The sequence below is a fragment of the Clytia hemisphaerica genome, unplaced genomic scaffold (assembly GCF_902728285.1).
Source record: "Clytia hemisphaerica strain Z4C2 unplaced genomic scaffold, Clytia hemisphaerica genome assembly, whole genome shotgun sequence".
Taxonomy (NCBI): Eukaryota; Metazoa; Cnidaria; class Hydrozoa; order Leptothecata; family Clytiidae; genus Clytia; species Clytia hemisphaerica.
This window is the reverse complement of record NW_027103286.1, coordinates 3,216,136-3,238,461: the sequence shown is the minus strand read 5'-3', so window position 1 is coordinate 3,238,461 and position 22,326 is coordinate 3,216,136. Positions and strand designations below refer to the sequence as shown.

The 22,326-nt window shown below is 35.1% G+C and overlaps 2 protein-coding genes across 2 annotated transcripts; both read left to right on the top strand.

Moving 5' to 3' along the window:
• The first annotated feature begins 513 nt into the window (after nucleotides 1-513).
• On the top strand, nucleotides 514-11,887 carry LOC136807330 (nucleoplasmin-like protein ANO39). The gene is made up of 10 exons (XM_067063930.1): nucleotides 514-672; nucleotides 6,004-6,354; nucleotides 7,146-7,258; nucleotides 7,398-7,454; nucleotides 8,017-8,121; nucleotides 8,453-8,593; nucleotides 9,202-9,351; nucleotides 9,483-9,515; nucleotides 9,682-9,756; nucleotides 11,729-11,887. Exons 1-10 carry the CDS (start codon nucleotides 636-638, stop codon nucleotides 11,771-11,773), a joined length of 1,107 nt encoding a protein of 368 aa, XP_066920031.1. The 5' UTR covers nucleotides 514-635; the 3' UTR covers nucleotides 11,774-11,887.
• Nucleotides 11,888-19,785: 7,898 nt separating this feature from the next.
• On the top strand, nucleotides 19,786-22,011 carry LOC136807306 (uncharacterized). Its single transcript, XM_067063919.1, has 5 exons — nucleotides 19,786-20,187; nucleotides 20,482-20,562; nucleotides 20,909-21,106; nucleotides 21,255-21,311; nucleotides 21,615-22,011. The coding sequence occupies exons 1-5, from the start codon at nucleotides 20,139-20,141 to the stop codon at nucleotides 21,842-21,844; spliced, it is 615 nt and encodes a 204-aa protein (XP_066920020.1). The 5' UTR covers nucleotides 19,786-20,138; the 3' UTR covers nucleotides 21,845-22,011.
• The last annotated feature ends 315 nt before the right edge of the window (nucleotides 22,012-22,326 follow it).

The window sequence follows — 22,326 nt, the reverse complement described above, 5'->3', positions numbered from 1 at the left end:
CATAACATATTATACCGAACTGGCAAAAGACGGGGGTAATATTATTATAATATGGGTAACAGTACCCCTTTTTTAAACCTGACTGAAATTCGAGCCGTTACTAACAACCCTGCGGGGCCCAAGGCGCCGAGTATGCACCCGGCACAGTGACAAGCCGTTACTAGCAACCCTGACCCTACCTAACCCCCGGAAAAGTGACTATCAGCGATCCGTGGATAAAAAAATAAAATTAAAAAACGAAAGTGACTATTGGCCATCCGATATAAGAGCAACCGACTGCAGCAAACAGCGGTTACCAGGCTGTCGCATGAAAAAATATTTAAGAGAAATTTGTAGCTCAGACTCTAGGCTACCTTTAGTAGACTATTTTGCAAAATGTTTTTATTCCTTAGATAGTCCTCATATAGTACTATTCTGTAAACTAGTCATTTTTGCAAGTTTGTTTTGAAAAGTCTACCTGGTTTTACGCACGCAGATATAACGGGGCTTTTGTAGCTAGTTTTTAGATAGTAAGTGTGTGTATGACTCAAAAGTTCGATTCACGTGGGAAAGCGCCGTGCAGGACAGACAGAATTTTTTTGTAAAATCTTCAATAATTTTATTTTTTATAAAAACTTTTATATATAATATTCAATATGTCAGAAGGTGGTGATACATTTGAAGACTTCTGGGGTAAGTTTTTAACTCTTTTTTATTACTCTTTTATGTTTGAGTTCACATTCATTCTGATGCTCAATTTTCCCAGCAAATTAGCAGTTTTAGAGGAGTCATTTATTTAAATTTGTTGAGTATTTCCAAAGTTATTCCATTTTTAAAACACAAAAAATCACCCTTTTAAAGAATTGTCTCCTTACCCTGCACCAGCACAGGTGTTGGACTTGGAAATCAGTTCGGGAAATTGCATAGATCCGCAACGTTTCAAAATTTCGCAATTTTGCGTTTTTTTGCAACGATTCCCTCAGCGTGCGCTGCAATTTTTCGCAACGTTCCCAATGGAAGTGTGCGATTATAAACACCAACTATGACGACCAATTTTCGCAAACAAGCAAAATTAGGCAAAATCTGGCATATTTGAACAAAGTAGCATTTCTTCTAAGAATGATTGTGAATAATCGCCAGGTAGGAAATTAAAATCCTAGGGTGAATAGTTTCCTTTTGGGTTATCCTTCAAAATGCACATTATTTTGGGATCCCGGTCCAGGCCCTGCAATGCCGGTTTTGGTCCATAGGCTAAGGCTGCGAAATTATGCAGCGATAAAGCTGCGGAATTTCGCAGCGCTGCAAAATATTACAACGCAAAAAATGCGAAATTACGCAACGTTGCGGATCTATGCAATTTCCCAAACTGAAATGCATGTGTCAGTGTTCTATCTATCTATTATGGTTGAGTTACAGGAGGCTCTGGGAGCCCATTCTCTCAACTATAGATGCTTTGAGTAAGCATCCCGTCAGCACCTTGAACTGACTACCCAATTCCCCTCACATGGCATGGGTTAACCCGGGCGAAGGTTTGTTCACTAGCCAAGTGAGCCGTTGTGAGTGGGAATCGAACCTTGGTCGCCTGTACAGGAATCAAGGTTGATGTCCACTATACCACAACGTGTTCAATCAGGGACATACCGTCAACTGCTCTAACTTGGGACTATCTGACAGTTATTCACACTAGGAAATAAAGCTTTCAGAAAAAACAACATTAGTCATCTACAGGATGTATTTGCAGCAACAAGGATGAGAGTTACCTGAATCAAGTTCGCAAAACAATTAATTAAAATTTGAAAGTTTGAAACAAAATAAAGCGTGCAGCAGCCAAAATCAACCAACCAAAATTTGTCATTCAATTCCCGAGACAGCGCTTCGATTTTTAAGGCCTTGTTTATACGCTAAAGTAAAAACAATTCCGCACATGTAAATGGGTCAGTGTTTGAGGTCTGGCAAAATTTCTGGGAAATAGCCTATCCGGCAGTGCGCAGATCTAGGTAGGTTCCGTCTCGGCAACCACATTCAGAAGGCAGATCTCAAAGACTTTTTGACTTTTTTGAAATTCCCTCAGAACAGATAGGAAATTCTTAGACACCTTATTTTTTGGATCAAACTATTTTTTCATAAGAACAGATCATAATTTTCCAGCTGGTCCCAATCTTTTGTAGAACAGACCATATTTTTCCAGCTGGTCCCAATCTTCAGTAGAACGGACCACTTCAGCAGACTTTTTTTCTTTAGTTCACTAAGAACAGACCGCCATATCTAGATGGTGAACGTGCCTTATTTTGAAGTCTCTCTTCGGTGGATGCTTGCGATAAGGGGCGACGTCCATATTCAAAAAGTCGCCACGCGTAACAGGAAAAGACCGTTACTTTCAAAACATAACTACCCACCTCCTTAACGGTCTTCATGATTTGACCAAAATTTTACCGAAGCTTCCATTCCCGCTAAAATCAAAACAAATGGCCTGCTATACAAAGGTCACCATTTTCGAAGGTTTACGATGACCAAATTTCATCACAATTTTTAAACAGCCTTTGTTTTTAAAACTCCTGAGGCAAGAATGTTATACTCTGAAACCACCCTTAAATTGCTCAGGGAAAGGATTTCGGATAGCGCGCTAAAGGAAAAAGCAAAGAAGTGAGCGCTATGGTAAGCGATCTTTGATTTTTATCCTGTTACGCGTGGCAACTTTGAATATACGCTGCCCCCTAAGTTTTTACCGATGTCTAAACTTTTCACTAGCTATATCTAAAGAATTAGTAGTAAACCTTTTTAAGATCTGTAAAAAGCTCTCTACTCCCTGAAAACCCTGAAAAACCAAGACAATGATAAATTATCCAATCTTTAAAAGATTGAAGATGAAAATTTATGAAGAAAAAAACCTTCAGCAAAGAAATTGCCTTTTAAAGGGACCCCTCGCTTGTTTGTGATCTTTAGGAAATCAAACTATATTGATCCAAAAACCCCTAACAACATATTCATAGAACATAAAACTCTGCTAGTTCCTGTGTAGAGATGTCGTCGAAAAATTCCTCTGAAGACAGAATGGTGTCTCCGTTTGACTAAAACCAACACAACCGGGGCTCATTCAGTATGACCCTAACTGTTCATATAAAAGTTATTTGGACTCTGTACCCAATGCTGCACTCAAGCACTTTAGCTAAAGTCTCGCAAGAACGGGATAAAAATCAGTGGGCCATTCCAGAAAAATTTTGTTACCCCCCGTCAGACAACGTGCATTTTTTGATTTTTTCTAGCCTCAGAAATAATTTTTCTTTTCCAGTGGTGGTCGGAAATTCCGATAAAAATCCTTGTACTTTTGCAAAATGAATCGGAAATTCCACTCTTTTTTGCCTTTTTTAATTCAATTCCTTGGAAATTCATACATTTTCTTCTCTCGCCTTGGAAATTTCAAATTTCGGTGAAAACTTTTGCCCTCGGAAATCCTGTGTTGTCCGCCCCCCCCCCCCCCCTGTTAAAGATAAATTCTGGAATGGCCCAGTTTTTTTAAGTTTGCAGAAAAACGCCACATAGAAGATCTTTCAAATTTGTATGTGAATAGAGCAGTAAAAAATACAACTTTTGTATTTTTCCATTTTTTTGCAAAAGTTCTAAATGGTAGACTTAGCTGCGGCAGATCATTTCAATGGAAGTTGTTGGAATGTTTACAAGGCTCTTGACAGAAAATCCTTTGTTTGATTGTCAATGATGACAGTGCCTTTATTAATTTTGTTAGATCTGACAAATTGATGTTTGTAAGTGCACTTTATAGTTTTGTTTCCCATTGGAAAATCATATTCTGGTTTTCATGTTATTAGATGTTTTAGCCTAGCTTTAGAGCTAGCCTGTCATTCTCCAAAAACCTGCAGCTCGACTCCAAGCAAAGGGTTTTTCTTAGGAGAAGAGCGCAGTTTCTAGACTGTTCGAACCAGAGCTGGCCTCTACACTCGTACTGTAATTTTGGGGCGCATTTGTGTCGACAACTTGGTTCAACAAGAGCAGGAGAAAATTCAAAGGCCTTCAGAAGCCAGTTGAAAAAGTAAACAAACCTTGAACCTTTTTTTTGTCAAATTAAGGAAAATATTTTAGTTATACAGTAATGTTTACATTTACAAATAAATCCATTTTCCACCAGACCTACAACAACCACCTGCAAGGTTTCAAGCCATGCTGCGACATTACTGGCAATGAATTCTGACTTGAAAAATGTGGGTCCAGTTCACTGGAAAGGGTATAATTACACTTCCAAATGAAATCTTTTTACAATAACATTTGTCTTCTCGCAAGTCCAAAAAATAGGTTATAAAACCAACACAGTGGTTAATCACAGGGTGGCCACACATGCTGAAAAACCTGGAAAAATGGCTTCTTTCAGAAAATTAGCTGGAAAAACTGGGGAAATAGGTGCATTTTCCAACAGGAAAACTGGAAAAATCTTTTTGATCTTTTGATTTTAACTTTATGTCAGGAGTTTGTTAGAATTATTATGTGATTAACATATATAATTTTCATAAGATGTTACTAGATAACATCTTATGAAAATTATATAATTATATGCGTTCAGCCTTTTTCAGTTTAGTCCATCAGACGTTCTGTTGTCTTTTTTACAAAGTTTTCTATGAGCTTATATCTGTATGATCAATTTCTTGAAAGATTAGAAAATGAACATCTAGAAGTACCAGTGGATACCCGGGCTTCAAACCTACAACGTTGCTCTTTAGGTTCTCTTAACCACCAAACTTAATTTAGTATTGTATAATTCACTTTTTACAACCTCTTATAAACGTACATAAAATACCTAATTTCTAGAATTTCAATTATCACAAAGTGTTATAAAATTCGAAGTTTTCAAGATTTTATCAAGAATCCCTTCAAAAAATTAAGTTTTTCGGACCTAGGGATTACACAATTGAATTTTAAGGTCATACTTGTTATACTTATGGTAGGTACGAAAAAAATCATTTTCTTCTTCATGGCTAGACCTCAAAGAAATCTTAAGGCCCTCAAAGTTCTAATTTAGGTTTTAAAGGTTTATTTTGATTTCAATGTACAGTTTTGAAAATATTTAGGTCCCAATGGTCTAATTGCAACATTAGTTACTTTGCGGTAAATTACTGTTCAAAATTTGAGACCAAAAGGATTATTTTATAAAAAGTTACTCAAGAAAAACCATTTTGTGGGAACCATAGACAGTGTACTTTCAACTTAAAAAATTTCAGCCTTAAAGTACACCTAAATTTTCAGACAGAGGGTACCTCTATTTTTGTAGGTTTTAAGTTCTGGTAGCCAGAACTTTCTAAAAATCGCCATAACAGCTGATAATCGCCGGAAAAACGGTTTTTATTGAATTTATCAAGTTTTACTTGTCTATTTGTCACAAAATTTTGCACACTAATGCAAAATGGCAAAACCTAGAATGTAAGGGAGCCCAATTTTCGAAAAAAATATCTTCAACCTTTCTTTGAAGATTAAATCCAATGAAACTATTTTTCTTACAAAAGCCCTTTCTGAAATAATTCTCAACTTCAGTTGAGCTAGAATCTGACAGTGTCTTTATGTATGTCTGTATGTCCGTCCAAAAACTTTGGGGCACCCTGGATACTTCAAAAATTGTTTGATTTGGCTGAAATTTTGCACACTTGTTCCTTGGGTGAATATCTGGGGGTGTTTCTTTCATTTTTCAAAAATTTAGATTTTTGGGGCCTGGGGACGAGTTTTTCGCTTCTCTGAAGTAATTTATTTTGAAAGGCTCTGAGGACGAGGACATTATTCTAAAGACACTATTTTAACGTATATAAAAAAATGAAAAATGAAGATAAAACAACCCTAGGTATTCACCCAAGGAACAAGTGTACCAAATTTCAGCCAAAAGGGACAAAGTTATAATACTTGCTACCTAATACTAAATATTTGGAATGTTACCATTGGGCTTTCGAATAACAAAATATCTGAAATTTATTTATATTACAAATGGATAGCAGTAAATAGACGTAAACATTTCATCTAATTTTCTTTCAGGTTGTACCCTTACAAAAGGAAAAAATGAAACTACTTGGGACCCCTTAGAAACAGAGGAGGATATTGAACACAAATTACAACTCACATCTGCATGCCTTGGTGCAAAAGCAAAAGATGGAGAACGGAACCTTGTTGAAGTAACAACTGCAAACGATAATGGGGAAGAAGTTGTATGTTCCATTGTTTCTTTACGTGCTGGGGGAAATGAGTGTATGCATCTAGAATTAGGTTTCAATAATCCAACAAAATTCAGACTGCGTGAAGGCACTGGACCGCTATCATTATGTGGTACACATCTAAAAGCAGCTCCTCTTGATATGATGGATGACGAGGATTTCAGTGATAGCGAAGGTATTTTTTTATTAAAGGTTTTATTTTTACATTAGTTTATATCAGACACATTTCATATCTGCCTATTGTTATAATTGTGCTGATATAAGCAAAAAATGTTTTTCTTTTCCTCTTTTTGACAAATCTTGCTCCACATTCGTGTCAATCCAATGTGAAAAAACTTGTGAATTAAAATTGATGAGTAAGCAAACGTTATCACTCTTATTTAAAAACCAAACCTTTAATATGCCTGGTTACACATTGAATAGCAACATTTTTCAGAATTTTAGCAAAATCGTGCCCCTTGATTATGCCCATGGGAGCTCGTTAAATTAGACAAAGAAAAGAAAAGGAATTAACAATAAAATAAAGACACCTTAAAGAATTGCATGGAAAAAACTTTGAGCGTAAATAAATTGGCAAAAGAAGTGCTTTCTTTATAATGATTTGATCTCCTCTTTTTTCGTCTTTTTTTTACTTTTTTGAAGAGTGATGTTTTAGCATTTAGGCCATAACTTTTGATCAAGTTGACTTAATTTAATAAATGACCCCTCAAAATTTAAGTTTATCCTTCTTCTTTCCAATGCAAAAAGATTCATTATCTAAAAGTTCATAGAACTCAAGAAAATTCACGTCAAAGAGCGGAACTTTTTTCTGGGACACCCGGTACTTTTTCCATTCAAAATTCAGTTAGATTTGGAGAATCAGGGCTAATTTGCTGTGTAGAATTCAAGCAGATTCAAGTTCAGTCTCACACTTTACTTTGACCACTGAGCATGAAATAATATCCATTTTCTGTTTTTACATTTCAGATGATGAAGATATTCCAAATCTCGTTGAACCAAAGAAAGCAGTTGCACCAAAACCAGTAATAGAAAAAAAGACAGAACCAACAAAAAACGAAAAAAAGACAGAAGATAAACCTGTATAAATTATTCGACTTTTCTTTTTAATCTTTATTATTTGCTTGTTAATTGTAATTTTCTTTTCTTTTTGATTGCCTCTGTATCATTTCAGTGTTAATACAGAAGGAAATAATGATTTGATGTCAAATTTTCTTCCAGGGGAAGAGACCATTAGAAGATAAAAAAGATAAACAAACACCGTCTAAAAAGAAAAAGGTTTGCGTTTATATTTTGTGCGATTCAAAAACACAGGGTAGCTTAAGTTATAAAGGAATTGGAGTTCTAGGCTTTTTACATTCCCTAAGAATGTCAGGGTCATCCTTTAGATTTACAATTTGAACATATCCAAAAGTAATGTTTACCCTCTGAAAGAGTACTACACCCTGCTACAACCTTTTCCCTACGTAGGGTTAGTTTTGATATATCTATTTTGGTCCACGCCTTTGCCATTTTTTAATTTTTATGTTATCCTTGTAACGAATACCTTATTGGAACTAATTTTTGCGGGGATTAATTTTATAGTGTTTTTCGCAGTTTTTTTGTCAAAATCGCAAAAATTTGAGTCCGCAAAAAATTTTGAGAGTTAAAAACTGGAAATACTTTTTTTTTTCAATTTTATCAAAAATTTGAAAAATTCCTAGGAAAATGAAAGAAATTTGTCCAAAAAAGAGCAAAACCCGCGAAATGAAATTTTTTTGATTTTTTTTTTGACCGCAAAAATTAGTTCTCGCGAAAATTAGTTAAATAAGGTAGATAAAATGAATTCTTTTGCTTTCAGGTTGAACCTGAGCCGGAACCAGAAGAGTCAGACGAAGACGAAGATGAACCTGAGGAAGGAGATGAGAGTGGTGAAGATGAAGAAGGTTCTGAAGACGAAGAAATGGTATGATCTATGGATATTTATTACAGATATAATACTCCTGAGAATCTAAATTTTCTATGGAAAGGTGTTGGAACAGATCTTACTTATATAAAGTTAAATCCTCAAAACTCATCACCTTGCTGAAATTTAGAATGGACACACTGTATAGTCTATTAATAAGCGTGTTTTTCAAATGTTGGTCATGTTGTTGTAGGGTAATCATGAAAGAATCTTTGCTCTGCTGTCCCTTTACATTATCTTTATAATTCTCCCTTTCATTAACTTCTGCGAGTACAACATAACAAAAGATGGTTCACAGTAAGTTAAAAAAGCTGCTCTTTACTTTTTGTAGCCCAGTTTATTAGACGGTGAGGCGGTCGAAGATGACGATGAAGAGAGTGAGGACGAAGATGAACCTGAGGAAGGTGACGATGTCGACTCTGAAGAAGATGAGGAAGAAGGAGAAGAAGAAGGCTCTGAAGATGACGAAGAGGTATGTACTAGACTTTTCTCTGCTTAGAGTTTAAGATTGAAGCTAGGTTAGGCACCAGGTTGATTGGTACAGGCTAAAATGAAAAACTACCTGTAAGCTCAAGCTTGGAGCAGACTTTGAAGATGATGAAAAGGTATGTACCAGATTTTTCTCCGCTGAAAAGTTAATGCAAAGCTAGATTTGTAAGGATAGGCACTGAGTTTACGTGCTCTAAAACTTAAAAAGAACGAATATTTATGACTACCGTACCCTACTCAAGCATAGCGAGTTTATGTATTTGCACTTAATTGAGGACGGTAAAGTGCCAGAAGCAATTTGGAATAGCCCAAAATCGAGAACGGTAAAAGTGCTGATGTACAGGCGTCCTCAGTAAGTCAGGATTTAGACAAAAGTGTCCTTCATTTTTATAGTATGTTACCTCTGTTTTCTTTGAATTTGTCTTACTGACTTTTGTCTATATAGAGGGTCGTTAGAACAAGATTTTATTTCAAGTTGAGTGAATATGAGGGAACCTTAGCAGATTTGAAGAGTACACAAGGGTGGTAAATTTCCCTTGTTTTTACCAAGCTAAATTAATTCCACTTTTGAATATCTTTCCAATTCAACAGGAGGAAGACGATGATGAAGATGAGGAAAGTGAGGAAGAAAAAACTCCCGCCAAAAAACCGCTTACAAATGGTCATGCTAAGAAAACACCTGCTAAAAAAGATGAAAAAACTCCCGCTAAAACGCCCTCAAAATCAGCTGGTGCTAAAAAGGTAAGCTTAGTTTTCCATTTTGTTTTTCATTTATGAATGCACTTGAAATAGCAAATGCTAATCGATTTGATTGGGTTTTTCGTCGATCGTCAGAATCACTGACTACTTTAAATGTTTTCTTTTATTTCTAGGGTACGGATGAAATCAAGTCCCTCCTATTGAAAGTAAGCACGATTGAATTATTTAACCTAGCTTTTCTTTTATATTCTATTCTCGGAATTTGTGTAGCAGTTTTGATTGAATATCTTTTTATTTTCAAGCTTGTTCTCAGGAAAAAATGCAAAAATTCTGTTGGAAGAATTCTATTAATTGTCTAAACCTTTTTTTTAGTCGCCAAATCTACCAAAGAAATTCGATAAATTTGCAAATTATATGAAAAACAATCTGAAAGTTACGGATAAAAAGGTGAATTTACTTTCAATATTGTACCTTCATTGTTGTGTGCTTTCACTGATTCTAATTTGGTGAACCATTCAATTTTCGTGGAAATGGGATCGGGAGCTAAGCTGTTACGAGAAGCTACCGCGGAAACTCAATGTCACTACACCTCTCCCTATCTACAACGCCTTTTTGGACCTACCCTGGTGGGGTGGAGGTCCTATAAATTTACCTGTGTTAGTCCGTTCGTCCGTCCGTCTGTTCGTTCGTCTGTTCAGGATTGAATCATAGGAATCTTTTGATTTTTGGTACAAAGGTGCAAAAATGGTAGTGGCCAAAATGTGACGGAGCCCGATTTTCGAGAAAAAAAAAATTTGGGGCAAATTTGGGCAAAAAAAACGGTTAAAAAACGGTTTTTTTGGACTTTGTGAAAAATTGGATCATTAATTTTTTGCATGAAAGTAGGCTAACATCATTGGTAAAAGATGGCTCAAGCAGATTTTTGCAAAAAAAATTTGTTGTTTCAAAAAACGCATGTTTATCTATAAGAATCACTATTAATAAGCATACATCAATGTTCTTAGTCAAATTACTCAATTTTTTATGAGATAGATGCTTTTTTTTGCTCATGAGGGCTTACTTTTGAAGAATATGTGTGTTTAGACATGAAATTTTGGTTGCTTGGCGCAGAGGAATGTAAAGAGATGGAAAAACAGCTTTTCTGATTACTCAAAGTTCAACGATCACTTCTATTGAAAATTCTATTGTGAAAACATTGATTAGGTCATAAAATGAAAGTCCAGAAAAGACGGCTCGCCATACAAATCGGACGGTTTCTACATGATTTGACGATAAAAATTAAAATTTGTTTTTCCTTTTTTGCCGACTACTAGTTCAATTTTTAAGAATAAGGAGCAATATTTTTACCAATGTATAGCAAAAGAAATTCTTAACGCAATGATATTAAATTGGTTCTTGTAAAACTGTCAGAAGTCGAGTAAAATCAAGATGAAGTTATAATTTTCTCGAGCTCTAGCTTTCCGTATTATGGTGCGGTCATGATGCGGTTATATTAGTAGAATCGCTAGGAAATTCTGAGCAAGAAGATTTAGGTACCTTTTCGTATAGGAGAGGTGTACCCAAAATATAAGCCCTAAAAGTTTGCGCATAATCAGGCATAAAACAAAAGAATTATGCAGATTTTTTAAAGCGACAACAAAAGAAACCTATTTACTCGACATAGACTCCCTTAAGGGCAAGAGACCTAGTATATGACGAGCGGTTTTTTAATTGTTTTCGAGAAGCTGTTTTTCCATCTCTTTACACTCCCATGCTTGGCGTGTTTTTATAGAAAAACTGGCCAAATTCGATATTTTTTTATGAGCAAATTACTTAGGTATTAGCTTTTCTCAAGATTGGCTCTTTCATTCTTTATGATGATTTTTTGCACAAAGATGCCTAACTGTAAACCCTCGAATGTGACGGAGCCGGATTTTCGAAAGAAAATGTTTTTGGGCAAATTTGGGCCAAAAAACGGGTTTTTTGGACTTTGTGAAAAATTGGATCATTAATTTTTTCTGATTTTTTGCCATGAAAATAGGTACCATCATAGGTGAAAGATGGCTCAAGCAGATTTTTGCGAAAAAATTTTGTTGGCTCAAAAAACGCATGTTTATCTATAAGAATCACTATTAATAAGCATACATCAATGTTCTTAGTCAAATTACTCAATTATTTGATGAGATAGATGTTTTTTTTGCTCACGAAGTCTTGAATATGAAAGAATATTTCAAGATTATGAAATTTTGGTTTCTAAACGTTTTTTTTTTAATAAGAAACAAACGACTAATTTTAATAGATCGTCACTATTTGTGTTCTGAATGATTGTTTAACGGTCATGCTCACGTAGATATCAATTATGTGTTAAATTCATAACAAGGTAGGTCCATAAAAGTATCACTTGTTTATTAACAAAGTATTCCAATTCATTTATTTCTAGACGCAACAAGAAGTGTGGGATTTTGTTCAGAAAAATCGAAAGTAGAAGATTGAATGCAGTTTTATCGTCTCTGTTAGTCTTTTGTAATCGAATGTAAATATTTAGCCACCGTCACGTGAGAAGAAAATTTATAAAGGGTCTTTTTAATAACAACAAAAAGATGTCTTATTTTCTTGTTCTCGCATGCCACTCCTTCTCTGCTTAACAACTTTTGGATATAGCTTAAGAGAAGAAATTTCGGCGGATTTGGCGAATCGCCTCAAAAATTTGCCGAAATCTCTTCCCGTCAAATTTAAATTTCTTTCACACTAGTCTCTATATCTCCTAAAAGTAAAGCCCTTATTTCATCCTCTTTAAGCTTAAACTCTCAACAAAAATGGGTTGTTTGCCAAAATTAATTCTCACCAATTTTCGAAATTTCATTAAATCGTCAAAATAAATTGCGCCAAAATTGGCGAATGGGTTCATTCACCAAAATTTCTTCCGCCATAATTTCTTGTCTTAAGGTAATTTTCTGAAAAAAAGCTTTAAGTCATAAAGGATGGTGTGAAGTGTAAGAATATTGAACCTCTTAAAAATGGCTCTGTCTCAAAAGATGTTCCAGTGTGTAAAAGCTTGCTCATGTTGATAATTATTTTTAATTGTTCCGAAAGATTAAATATTTTGGCTCTCAACAAACAGAAGACGAAGACGTGATATACGCTCTCCCCATACATAGGGAAATACGTAGGTCCTACTCCTTACGCTGTGCGAAAAATCCATTAAAAAATTTAAAATCTATAGAACATCGAAATTGTAAAAAATAAGAAAATTCAGCATATTTTTAGCCCAAGAACTACCGTTTTATCGGATTCAAAAACATTTGTTCCTTCTTTGCCAAAATTCTGATTTTTTTCTAACGATTTGGGAAGTTTATGCTCGCAAAAAATATAAATAATAGTTTTACCTCAATTCAGAAAATGTTGTAAATTTCGCAATTTTTCGACTTCGCGAAAGTCTAAAGTACGCGCGAGCGATGATCATCACAACACTACGCCGAAGATAATGAGAAAAACAACCCATTTCTGAATCTATTTTTTCCGACTTCTGATAACCGTTGCAATATCCCTATCTGTGTAATGAAATAAGAAAGTTACTAGAATCATGAGATATCTTTATCAAGCTTGTACACACTGAACTTTCATCGTGACGTTACGACAGTTTAAAATTGTGACAGATCCCATGTTGTTGTTTATGCATCTTTTTTATAACATTCGAAAGTTTTTCATCAATTACATGTGAAGGGATCTCTTTTGTTTTGATGTATTGAAGTCTTTTCACTGAAGATCTCATCTCAACTCTTTTCGAACTCGATAACATCGCAACTGTCCTCTGATTACGTCATGCATTGTTCACATCTTCCTTGTTATGTTATCAGAAATAGAAATTGGAGATTCTTGACGACTAATCGCATCATTATGAAGATTTGTGTTTAATTAGCATGTCCTTGTTAGAGTGTCACAACAAAAAATATCAACTTTTAGCTAGTGCACAATTAGTTTGCTTTTTTCAAAAAGTCAAATCTTATCTTCAGTCTATCTGTAGGATTTTCGATTTTCCTTTCTGACAGGGTCCCAAATTTACCAAACATTCGTATTTGATAAGGTCAACTTTTCAAACTCTAGCGGCACGTCGCCGTCGGTCAGCGCCCCTCCCTCGGGCTGCTAATCCAAGCAAAGCCAAAGTAGTTGGCTAAAAGCTGTACTTTCTTTATAAACTCTAATTAGAGAGAACGAATCCATCACAGAAAACCAACAGTTTATGAACAGGCTGGTAACTGAAACTATAGCCCCCAGTCCGTAGTTCGGTTATCTATTTACTCTCGGGTACCTAATAGCCGGGGGGTTTTGAATAAGCAGGGGGGTTGGAAAAAATCTCAAAATTTAATAAGCAGGGGGGGTTGGAATAAAAATGTCCTGAGTGGAAAATGTTCGAAAAGGAGGCTAATACAGTAAAATTAGGGCAAAAGAGGGAATTTTCAAAAAGATTTTCCCAAAACTCAATAAGCGGGGGGGTTGGAATAAGAATGTCCTGGGTGGAAAATATTCGAAAAATTAATTAGCGGGCCCCCCCCCGGCTATTAGGTACCCAAGAGTAATCTCAATTCTGGTAACACTCACGAAAGGTTGTCAAGTGAGTGGTGCAAATGTAAGAAACGGGCATGAAAACGGCTGAAACCCTTTCGGCGCTACTTAATAAAACTAGTATTTCTCGACAGTTTAGCTTTTGGAAATTTACCCCCCGGACATTTTGAATTATGACCCCCGGACCGCAGATCTTACACCACGGACAAGCATCAGTTGACCCCCCGGGCATTCAAAATTACCCCTAAAACAAGCCAAATTTTGCGGATTTTCCACTACCCCTGGACAAAACTATTCAATATATCCTCCTCCACCCCCCCCCCCCACGCACAATTTCTGGAAGAGCCCATATTGTTAGCTTGTTGAATTCGAAGAAACCCTTTCGTTTACTTCAACAGACCATTTACTAGATCGGCTGTAACTTTGGATGCAACATAATTTTTAGTTGAAATCATAAAAGGCTATAAAAAGTACCTCCATGCTAAAAAGTGTTTTTAAAGCAAAGGATCTATAGGATCTATCCTTTTTTCTTCTTCCAATCTTTAATTTCTAGAATTTTTGCAAATGATTTTAAAAAATTATCGTTTTTTGGCAACCTCTTTCCCTGTGCATTATCAGCTTTTTAATAATCTAAGAAAAGTTTGAAAATCTCTCATTACTAATTACTGATTGATAGTGCTAGATATTCTATGGTGCCCATCGGTACACAAACAAAGCCTGGGATACACGGGACGAGATTGGTGCTTTGGATTATCTTTCCAACGGTATATAATTTATTAGGATTGAAACATTGGCTGAAAAATGATGGTAAGCAAAACAAGAATTATTTCACACTTTTAAAGCGAATTCAAATAATAATCTGATCATCATCATCTCATCAGGGATATGTTATAGCGGAGCTGGATAACGCACATTTAAAAAAGCCTTGTTCTTATCTCTGTCACTGACATTAAAATTTGATATGAAATTTAACTTTTTTAATTACAAACTCGTGAAATTTGGATTTCCTCTTAGCCAATGATTCTGCTGCTACATTTATCGTTCACGATTAAAAACTTTTAATTATCAAGAGGGTCTGTAAAACATTGGTGAATGACAATTTAAAAAAATGAAAAACATTGTTTTCATTAGTAAAGTTATAAGAAGTTTCTTCTCTAAGATTATAAATAGTACTTTTTCATTTGAAATACCGCACTACACCGCGGGGTGCCTCACTTTCTAACTGATATTTTCAGATAGCAAGTCGGTATGTCTGATTATGGAAAAAATTTCAAGTCAATTGAAACAATATTTGTCAAAATATTTACATCCGAAATTTTAAAGAGAAATCATGAAAGCTTCCAAAATTCATAACACACGCTGATAAAAATCGATTTCATTTACAGGGAAGCTTTTGGGGTATCTTCTACAAATATCATTTTGATAAAAAGCGGGAACATCATAGCAAAATATGTGCAAACGTACTGCATGAATACTTTGTCTGCTTCATTTTTCTTATAAAAACAGAACACTCAAGGGGACAGAGATGGATTTCAACCTCGTTCCCAGGGCCTGATTCTCACTTTTTTATAATTTTGATAGTCGTTTCGAATCGCCCTGGCAAAAAAGGATTGAAATTCGCTGACGTCAGCGAAAAAAAAGTTGGATTTCAACTATTTTTTCGCAAGCTTTCATTTTCTGGAAGATAATTTTTTTCTGCTGTTACCGTGGTTGCATTGACGTCACAGCTACTAAGAACCAATCACATACCTTAATCGATCAAAACATTAGCTCATCGATGGAAGATGTGTATAAGTTTCTGTTCATGCATTTCTGACCCTCCTCTAAAAAGTTGAAAAAAATGGCTGATGCCAATGGTAATGGAAAGATTGTAAAGCCAGTCACCAGGCTGATCGAAATTGGAAGAAGGAAGCATACAGATGATGGATGGATTATATAAGAAGGTAAATGCTTTTTTTAAAAAGGGATCCATTCATTTCATATATACTTGAAGTCAGCACTTTTCATTTTCCATGTTATCGAAGGTGGTAAAACCAGAACTTTTGTACAAAGAAAAAAAGAAAAAGAGTTGGAGACTGTTAATTTGGTTCCTCTAAAAACTTGGAGATTTCGTGTGAAAGCCATGTGACTTTTATTTTTAAGGAAATTGTTAAAAAATTCCTAAAAACTTGTAGAAAATGGTCTGTTTAGTTTAGTACCTCCCCCACAAAATTCCGAACTTTCTTGCAACTGACAAAGGCTATATGATATCTATAAAAGGTAAAATTTTGGGAATTCCCAGTACTTATCCCTGTAGGTTTGTTTTTATACAAAAATTTTCACATTGAATTTGTTTTGATCTTAAGGTGGCAGAAAAACTCTGAGATCTGGAGATTTGGTTCAAAACTGTGAGCCTCACAAGAAGTTAAGAAAAATGAACAAGAAATTACTCGTAAAGATTTTGGGAGCTGATTTCTGATTTTTTACGTCTTTAAATGTTTCACTTTTATCTCAATTCAAATTGTTTTGACTTGGGAATATGGAAGATTTTTATTGCCAAAAACTGATAGTTTGATATCTCTGATAATACAGTAACCCATTCTTGGTTTTCTTGTAACTACAGTATATTGCTCGACCAAATCTACGTGTATTTCTTCTGAAATCAAGAAAAAGTACCAGAGTTTTTTGGCAATTGTTTGTTGCAATTTATCTGACAATTATCAAGACAAGGTGAAGCGTGATGCTACAGATCAAATCTGTGTTTAGACTGGACTCACCAACCTTTATGATAGACATTAGGTGATCAGGATGGTCCATTGAATAACTAATTACTACAGCATAAATTACAGCTGTTGCCTTAAGATGAAATAATTTATTCTGTTTTGAATAAGTACAACTCGTGTATATATGCAGAAGTAATTTCCCTTATTCAATAGAACATAGCGTTAGCCTAAAGGTCTACCATAAGGGTACAGCCTGTTTATTCTGTTATTGAAAATCTATTTTGATCCAAAAGACGCATCAACGTGTAAGTGTATTTTTTAAAGAGGCTTACAAATTTTGTGTCTTGACACTTAATTGTGTTGTTAATTCTAGTGAAAGATAGAAAGAAACAATTTTCAAAATATTCTTGATACAAGGTTTAATCTTTTTTCCCTTTTCATCCTATATTATATTTACAAGAGGATATGATGTTCGTAATTCTTTCTGGTCTTATATAGGGCCTTTTAGAAAAAAGTCAGGCAGGTTATTTTAGAATATTTTTGTGTGAGTCAAATTATTTCTACAGTAGGAGAGAACTTAGCAAATCAAGCACATGCATCAGATACATATGTCAACAAGCTCTTAAAGAAATCAGAAAATCTCTGATCTTTGAAATATCTTATTCCACTGTTTTCATTCAGAAAAATCTTTTTACTTCTCCAATTCTCAGAATTCGAGGAAATTATAACACACTATAAACTAAAAGAGCCTATATATTATAAGTTTAATAGCAATATTTTTCGCAGGAACTGATTTCTGTGGAACTAATGCGTTTTTCGGTGTCTACTCTTGTGTTTAATTGTAGGGGTTGGTGGAATAAGTAGGGGAGTTGGTACTTTGGGAGAAAATCCATAATGGGGAGGTCAATATTAAGCGATTTTGGGGTGCATTTCCCAAAAACCCCTAGGAGAATGAAGGTTTTGGTTTGGGACTTTTTCAGGAAAATTTCATAAAATTGGGGTTATCATTATAAAATGATTTGGGGGATTTTTTTCCCGAAAAATTGCAAAGTGACCCCCTTTAACCGCAAAAGAGTGCTGCAAAAATTAGTTCCACGAAATACAATCTTTATACTGGAATATGAAAGGGTTTGAGCAAAAAGTGAGTGGCAACCGTGAAAATCATTTATGCAAAATGTGCCAAGTAAAACCTCAAAGTATTTTTTTGTAACAACTTTCCGAAATTGAGGTATCAGAATTTAGAATTTTTTTAAATGGGTTATTACAGGACACATTGAGTTTAAAGCCCGAAGGGCTAGAGTTCAATCTCTAATCTAACCTTTCTCAGGCAAGAAAAAATGAAGCCTTAAAAAATGCGCCGCATTTTTGACGACAGATTGAATCTAGCAATTCCTTTGTTTACGATTGAAATTTTTTTCTAAATTTAGGGGTAAATTTTAGTTTCAATCTGTCATTTGTGTAAAAACCAGGCGAGCCGCTCAAGGCTGTGCAACTTTGGTAGGATCTGTTGGCTTCAAATCCTACCAAGGAGATTGACTTCTAGCCCTTCGGGCTTATACTTCATTGATCCCACATGCCAAATATTACAAACCATCTGGTTACACTTATTATGGAAAAGACTCTTCCAAATAGGCTAGAACTTTGTCTGCAAAGTAGTTCTGACAAAGAGCTAAATTGCTGGTTTCAATTTTCATGCAATGCTTTGAAATAAGCTGAGTTAAAAAATAATATTTGCGAGCAGTTTTTTTTTTTAATGCACACATTTGTTATGCTTTTATCAAAGAATTATTGCAATACAGACTGTATCTTTATAAAGTTAATCATAAAGACTGGTGCGTCCAGTCAAACACAGATTCGATCTGTAGCTCTCACTGCACCATATTAAAATCATCCACGCCGCATTGTTAGCTTCTTGAATTATATAATATCAGTGAAACGGGGACTCTGTCAGAAGGCTGTTTATGCAAACATAATTTGCAGAGACCCCCTTTATTCCCATCCATCCCCCTCCCTTTCTTACAGAACATTCGTTTTGAAGGAAACTTGCTCTATGTCTATGCACCACCAAAATTATTTAAAGAGTACAAAGTATATGCAGCCATTACAATGAAACTTTGCTAGTTTTATTAACCTACACTTTTGCCATCAATCACATTTATCATTTATTCTTTTAAAGGGACATAAAAGTATTAAAATGTAAACATTAAGTTTTGCCCAAAATTTTCAAACCCCCTTTATTATTTTATTTCCCTAAATTCTCACCCCACCCCAGTTTTTTTTGGCAGGATTTGTACTGTGCCCCCTAGAAAGACCCAAGAAAAGTTGGCATCCTCTTTTAATAGGGGGTAAAAGAGGGGTGCAAACTACGGGAAAATTTGAAAATGCAAAGCCCAAGAATGTTCAATGAGATTTATTGTCATCTCACCAGATCTCACACCCCTGACCCCCCCCATCAACTTTTCTTGCTTTCCAAACATGTTGGATTATATGTCCTTACAAAAGTACAGTACAACACCAACACAACAAGCAAAAATTCAGTTGCAATTTTAATGAAAATGCTAGGCAGGGGATACACAATAAAATTGTATAGTGGATACACAATAAAATTGTATAGTCAATAGTGGCAACTAGTGGCAGTGGTAAAACGTAAAAGTTGTAGGCTAGTCTCCTTCCAACCTATCTGCCTACTTATATATCCGTAACATTACTTCTTACTTACTTATGAAGCTTTTTCACATCAAACATTATAAAGAAAAAGATCTACCCAGTCTTTAGTACAAAAATAACAAGATAATAACATTTCATTACATATTGACTGAAAGTTTGACTTCGAAAACTGTTTTGTTTTTTAGCAGGCAGACAGCCTGCACTTCACATCGATTTACATATAGACGCCCACACGAAAAAAAATGCTGACTCTGTCATAATTTCCCGTGTCGGCGAATAACAACAGATCAAAGGGAATACTAATGTTGTTTGCCAGGGCGATTTGCTACATCATATATAAAAAGCAAATCGTCATGGGGACGAGGTTGAGATGGATTTCTATTATGAACAGTTGACAATAGAAAAGACAAAGAAGCAATTCGCTAAGGAATTCTCGTCCTTCATCCAGCTCCGCTATAACATATCCCTGATCTCATCAACTCCATTACATAGCAACAGACAATTTGCAGACACTCAGGATGGGTAGGTTTACTGACATCAATTTCATACCTTATCCACCCAGTCGCGGTATTATGTATAAAGAAGGATACCGAATAATGATACAATTTCGTCACATAGAACGAAGATGGTTTTGTTGTAATATGACGTAGCTGGGCCTTGTTGTGTACATTCCGTAACTGTTATCGGGTTGTCAACTTTGTTTGTCTTTTGTCTATCAAACCGAAAGCGGGCGAGTGTCAATAGGGCGGAAATGATGGGTCTCTTTCAGGAGTAGCAAGAGAAATAACACCCTCTTGATGAAAGGATATGTTTACGTAACCGAAGATCAGTATAAAAGCTCTATCCATCCAAATTGAAAATCATCCTTCATCTTTACTTTGAATAAACCTGTAAAGGGATAACAACAAAGTCTTCAAGATGATGAAACTTACAATTTTGGCTGTCTGCATCACCATTGCAGCATGTGGTATGTACTTGTTGACAAAATTATTTCTTAAACCGCAATCTTTAATTAATTTATTACTTTCTCAATCATCTGAGTGCTTCCTTAATTCATTGAAATTATGATACCTAGACAGAAACTGTTGCAGAAAATTTTGGACACTATGAAATACAAATTCATATTCGTCGATTATCATTAAATAAGGTGGACCACTTGAAACAAAGTTTTTCAATTAAAAAATTGAAAAATGTCTCAAGTGGCCCCGGACCTTTGAGAAACAATTTTGTTAAACTTTGACTTCAACTTTTTTCCTTCCAGGATCCTACTTACCTGAAACCGATGCCGACGGCAATCCGATCATTGTACCAACAAGACCACCAGTCTTCAACCCCAGATGTCGTAAGTCAACAAGAAGAATTACCCCAAACTCGAACTCAGTGCCTTTTTTATAATTCTGATAGCGCTCACGAAAGATTGCAATACGTTTATCAGTAAAAAATCCAAAAAGTGGTATGCAAGTAGCTCTGGGTACAAATAAAGGATTGGAATTCTAACTCCCAGCAATTCTAAAATTATGTAATGCAGCAATTTGAAGGTTTTATGTCAAAACAAGGACTAATGAAATATTTGTTCTACAACATACACCGACTAGACTAAACCGAGCACGTGGCTTGCAGTACATTTATAACAGAGACTAGATGACTATTTTGAAGATTATAAAAAAAATATATCTTTCCTTTTTCAGCAAGACGTGCCAGAAATGTTTGCAAAGGAAAATTCACCTTGAGAGCATACAAACGTAACAAGAATGATGAAACAGGACGTGAATTCATTGAATGCCGTGCGCTCAAATGCTTCCGTTGTCCACGATTCACCCGATTCTTGGATGAGTGTCAAACTTGCGTCCACGAACGTGACTTCGACAAAGAAGAGGTCAAAGAACGTAAGTCGATACCACCATTCAAACCATATTTTCCTTCTTTAAATGGTCTTGGAAATATACCAATTACTTCTTATCCGTTAAATGGTGAATTTATTCTCAAAAATTATTTCCAATCTGTTAAATGGAGACTCTTTCTTTTTTTCTTCAGGATGCCTCAAACGAATGGAAGAGGAAGAAAAGGAACAAGAAGAAAAAGATCCCATCTGTAAGTAAATTACTCTTGCCCAAACCTCCAGTAGCGACCATAAGCGACCACATACTCATCGAAAAAAAAACTCTAAACTAAGGAGGTCACATAATAACTTATAAAAAAGCAATTCTACAAAATAATTTTTTTCATCAAAGAAAATCATTACCAAAATTTGACGGTGATTCTAATCACAAAGAGCGAAATAAGTACTCAAACTTCTAAATGCTTTTTTCAAGCAATTCTTAGGTATGTAGTGAACATTTAGGCTCATTTGATTAAAATGACTCTTCATTCAAAAACATTTCTTTTATATATCAGGTTACAACGACAGTTGCCCATTCTGCCCAAAAGACGACATCAGATACCAATACCCAGCTTTCGACAACAGACGTGTTTACTGTCAATGTCCACATAAAATGGACCCTATCCGAAAAATCTATCCCTTTCCCGTCTGCAATATCTGCCCGGCTGGAACAGTTTTCAAGCAACCAGAAGTTGGAAAGTCTGGATGTTGTGTCGCTCCAGGCCATGAAGGACCACATGAGTAAAAATGAAAAGATTAAAAATCACAAATGCACCTCATGCAAAAAATTGATATATGAACAACTTTGTTTTTTATTTCCAAATTAATTTATTATCTACAATTTTCAATGTTTGTTAGATTTTATTTATTGCTGACTTAATTACAAGAAACATTTGACGTATACTTTTTTCAGATTATACAAAATGAAATTAATGAGCTTTCATCCCACGAGTTATTACCCTAAACTAGCCATCCCGGCCTCGTCCGAGAAGACTCTTCACCGTGATAATTAAGCTCGCTGTTATTGTTGAGAAAATAAACGTATTTTTACTTAAACGATTTCTTGCATTTTCCAAGGAGAATGAACAATAATATTTCCTATATCGAAAGGAACATCCATTAAAACATTTTCCTGTATTTTCCAAGAAAAGTTATACAGAAAATATTTCTTAAATTATACTAGTATTTCTAAGGAAAATTAGATAAAACACATTTCTTGTATTTTCC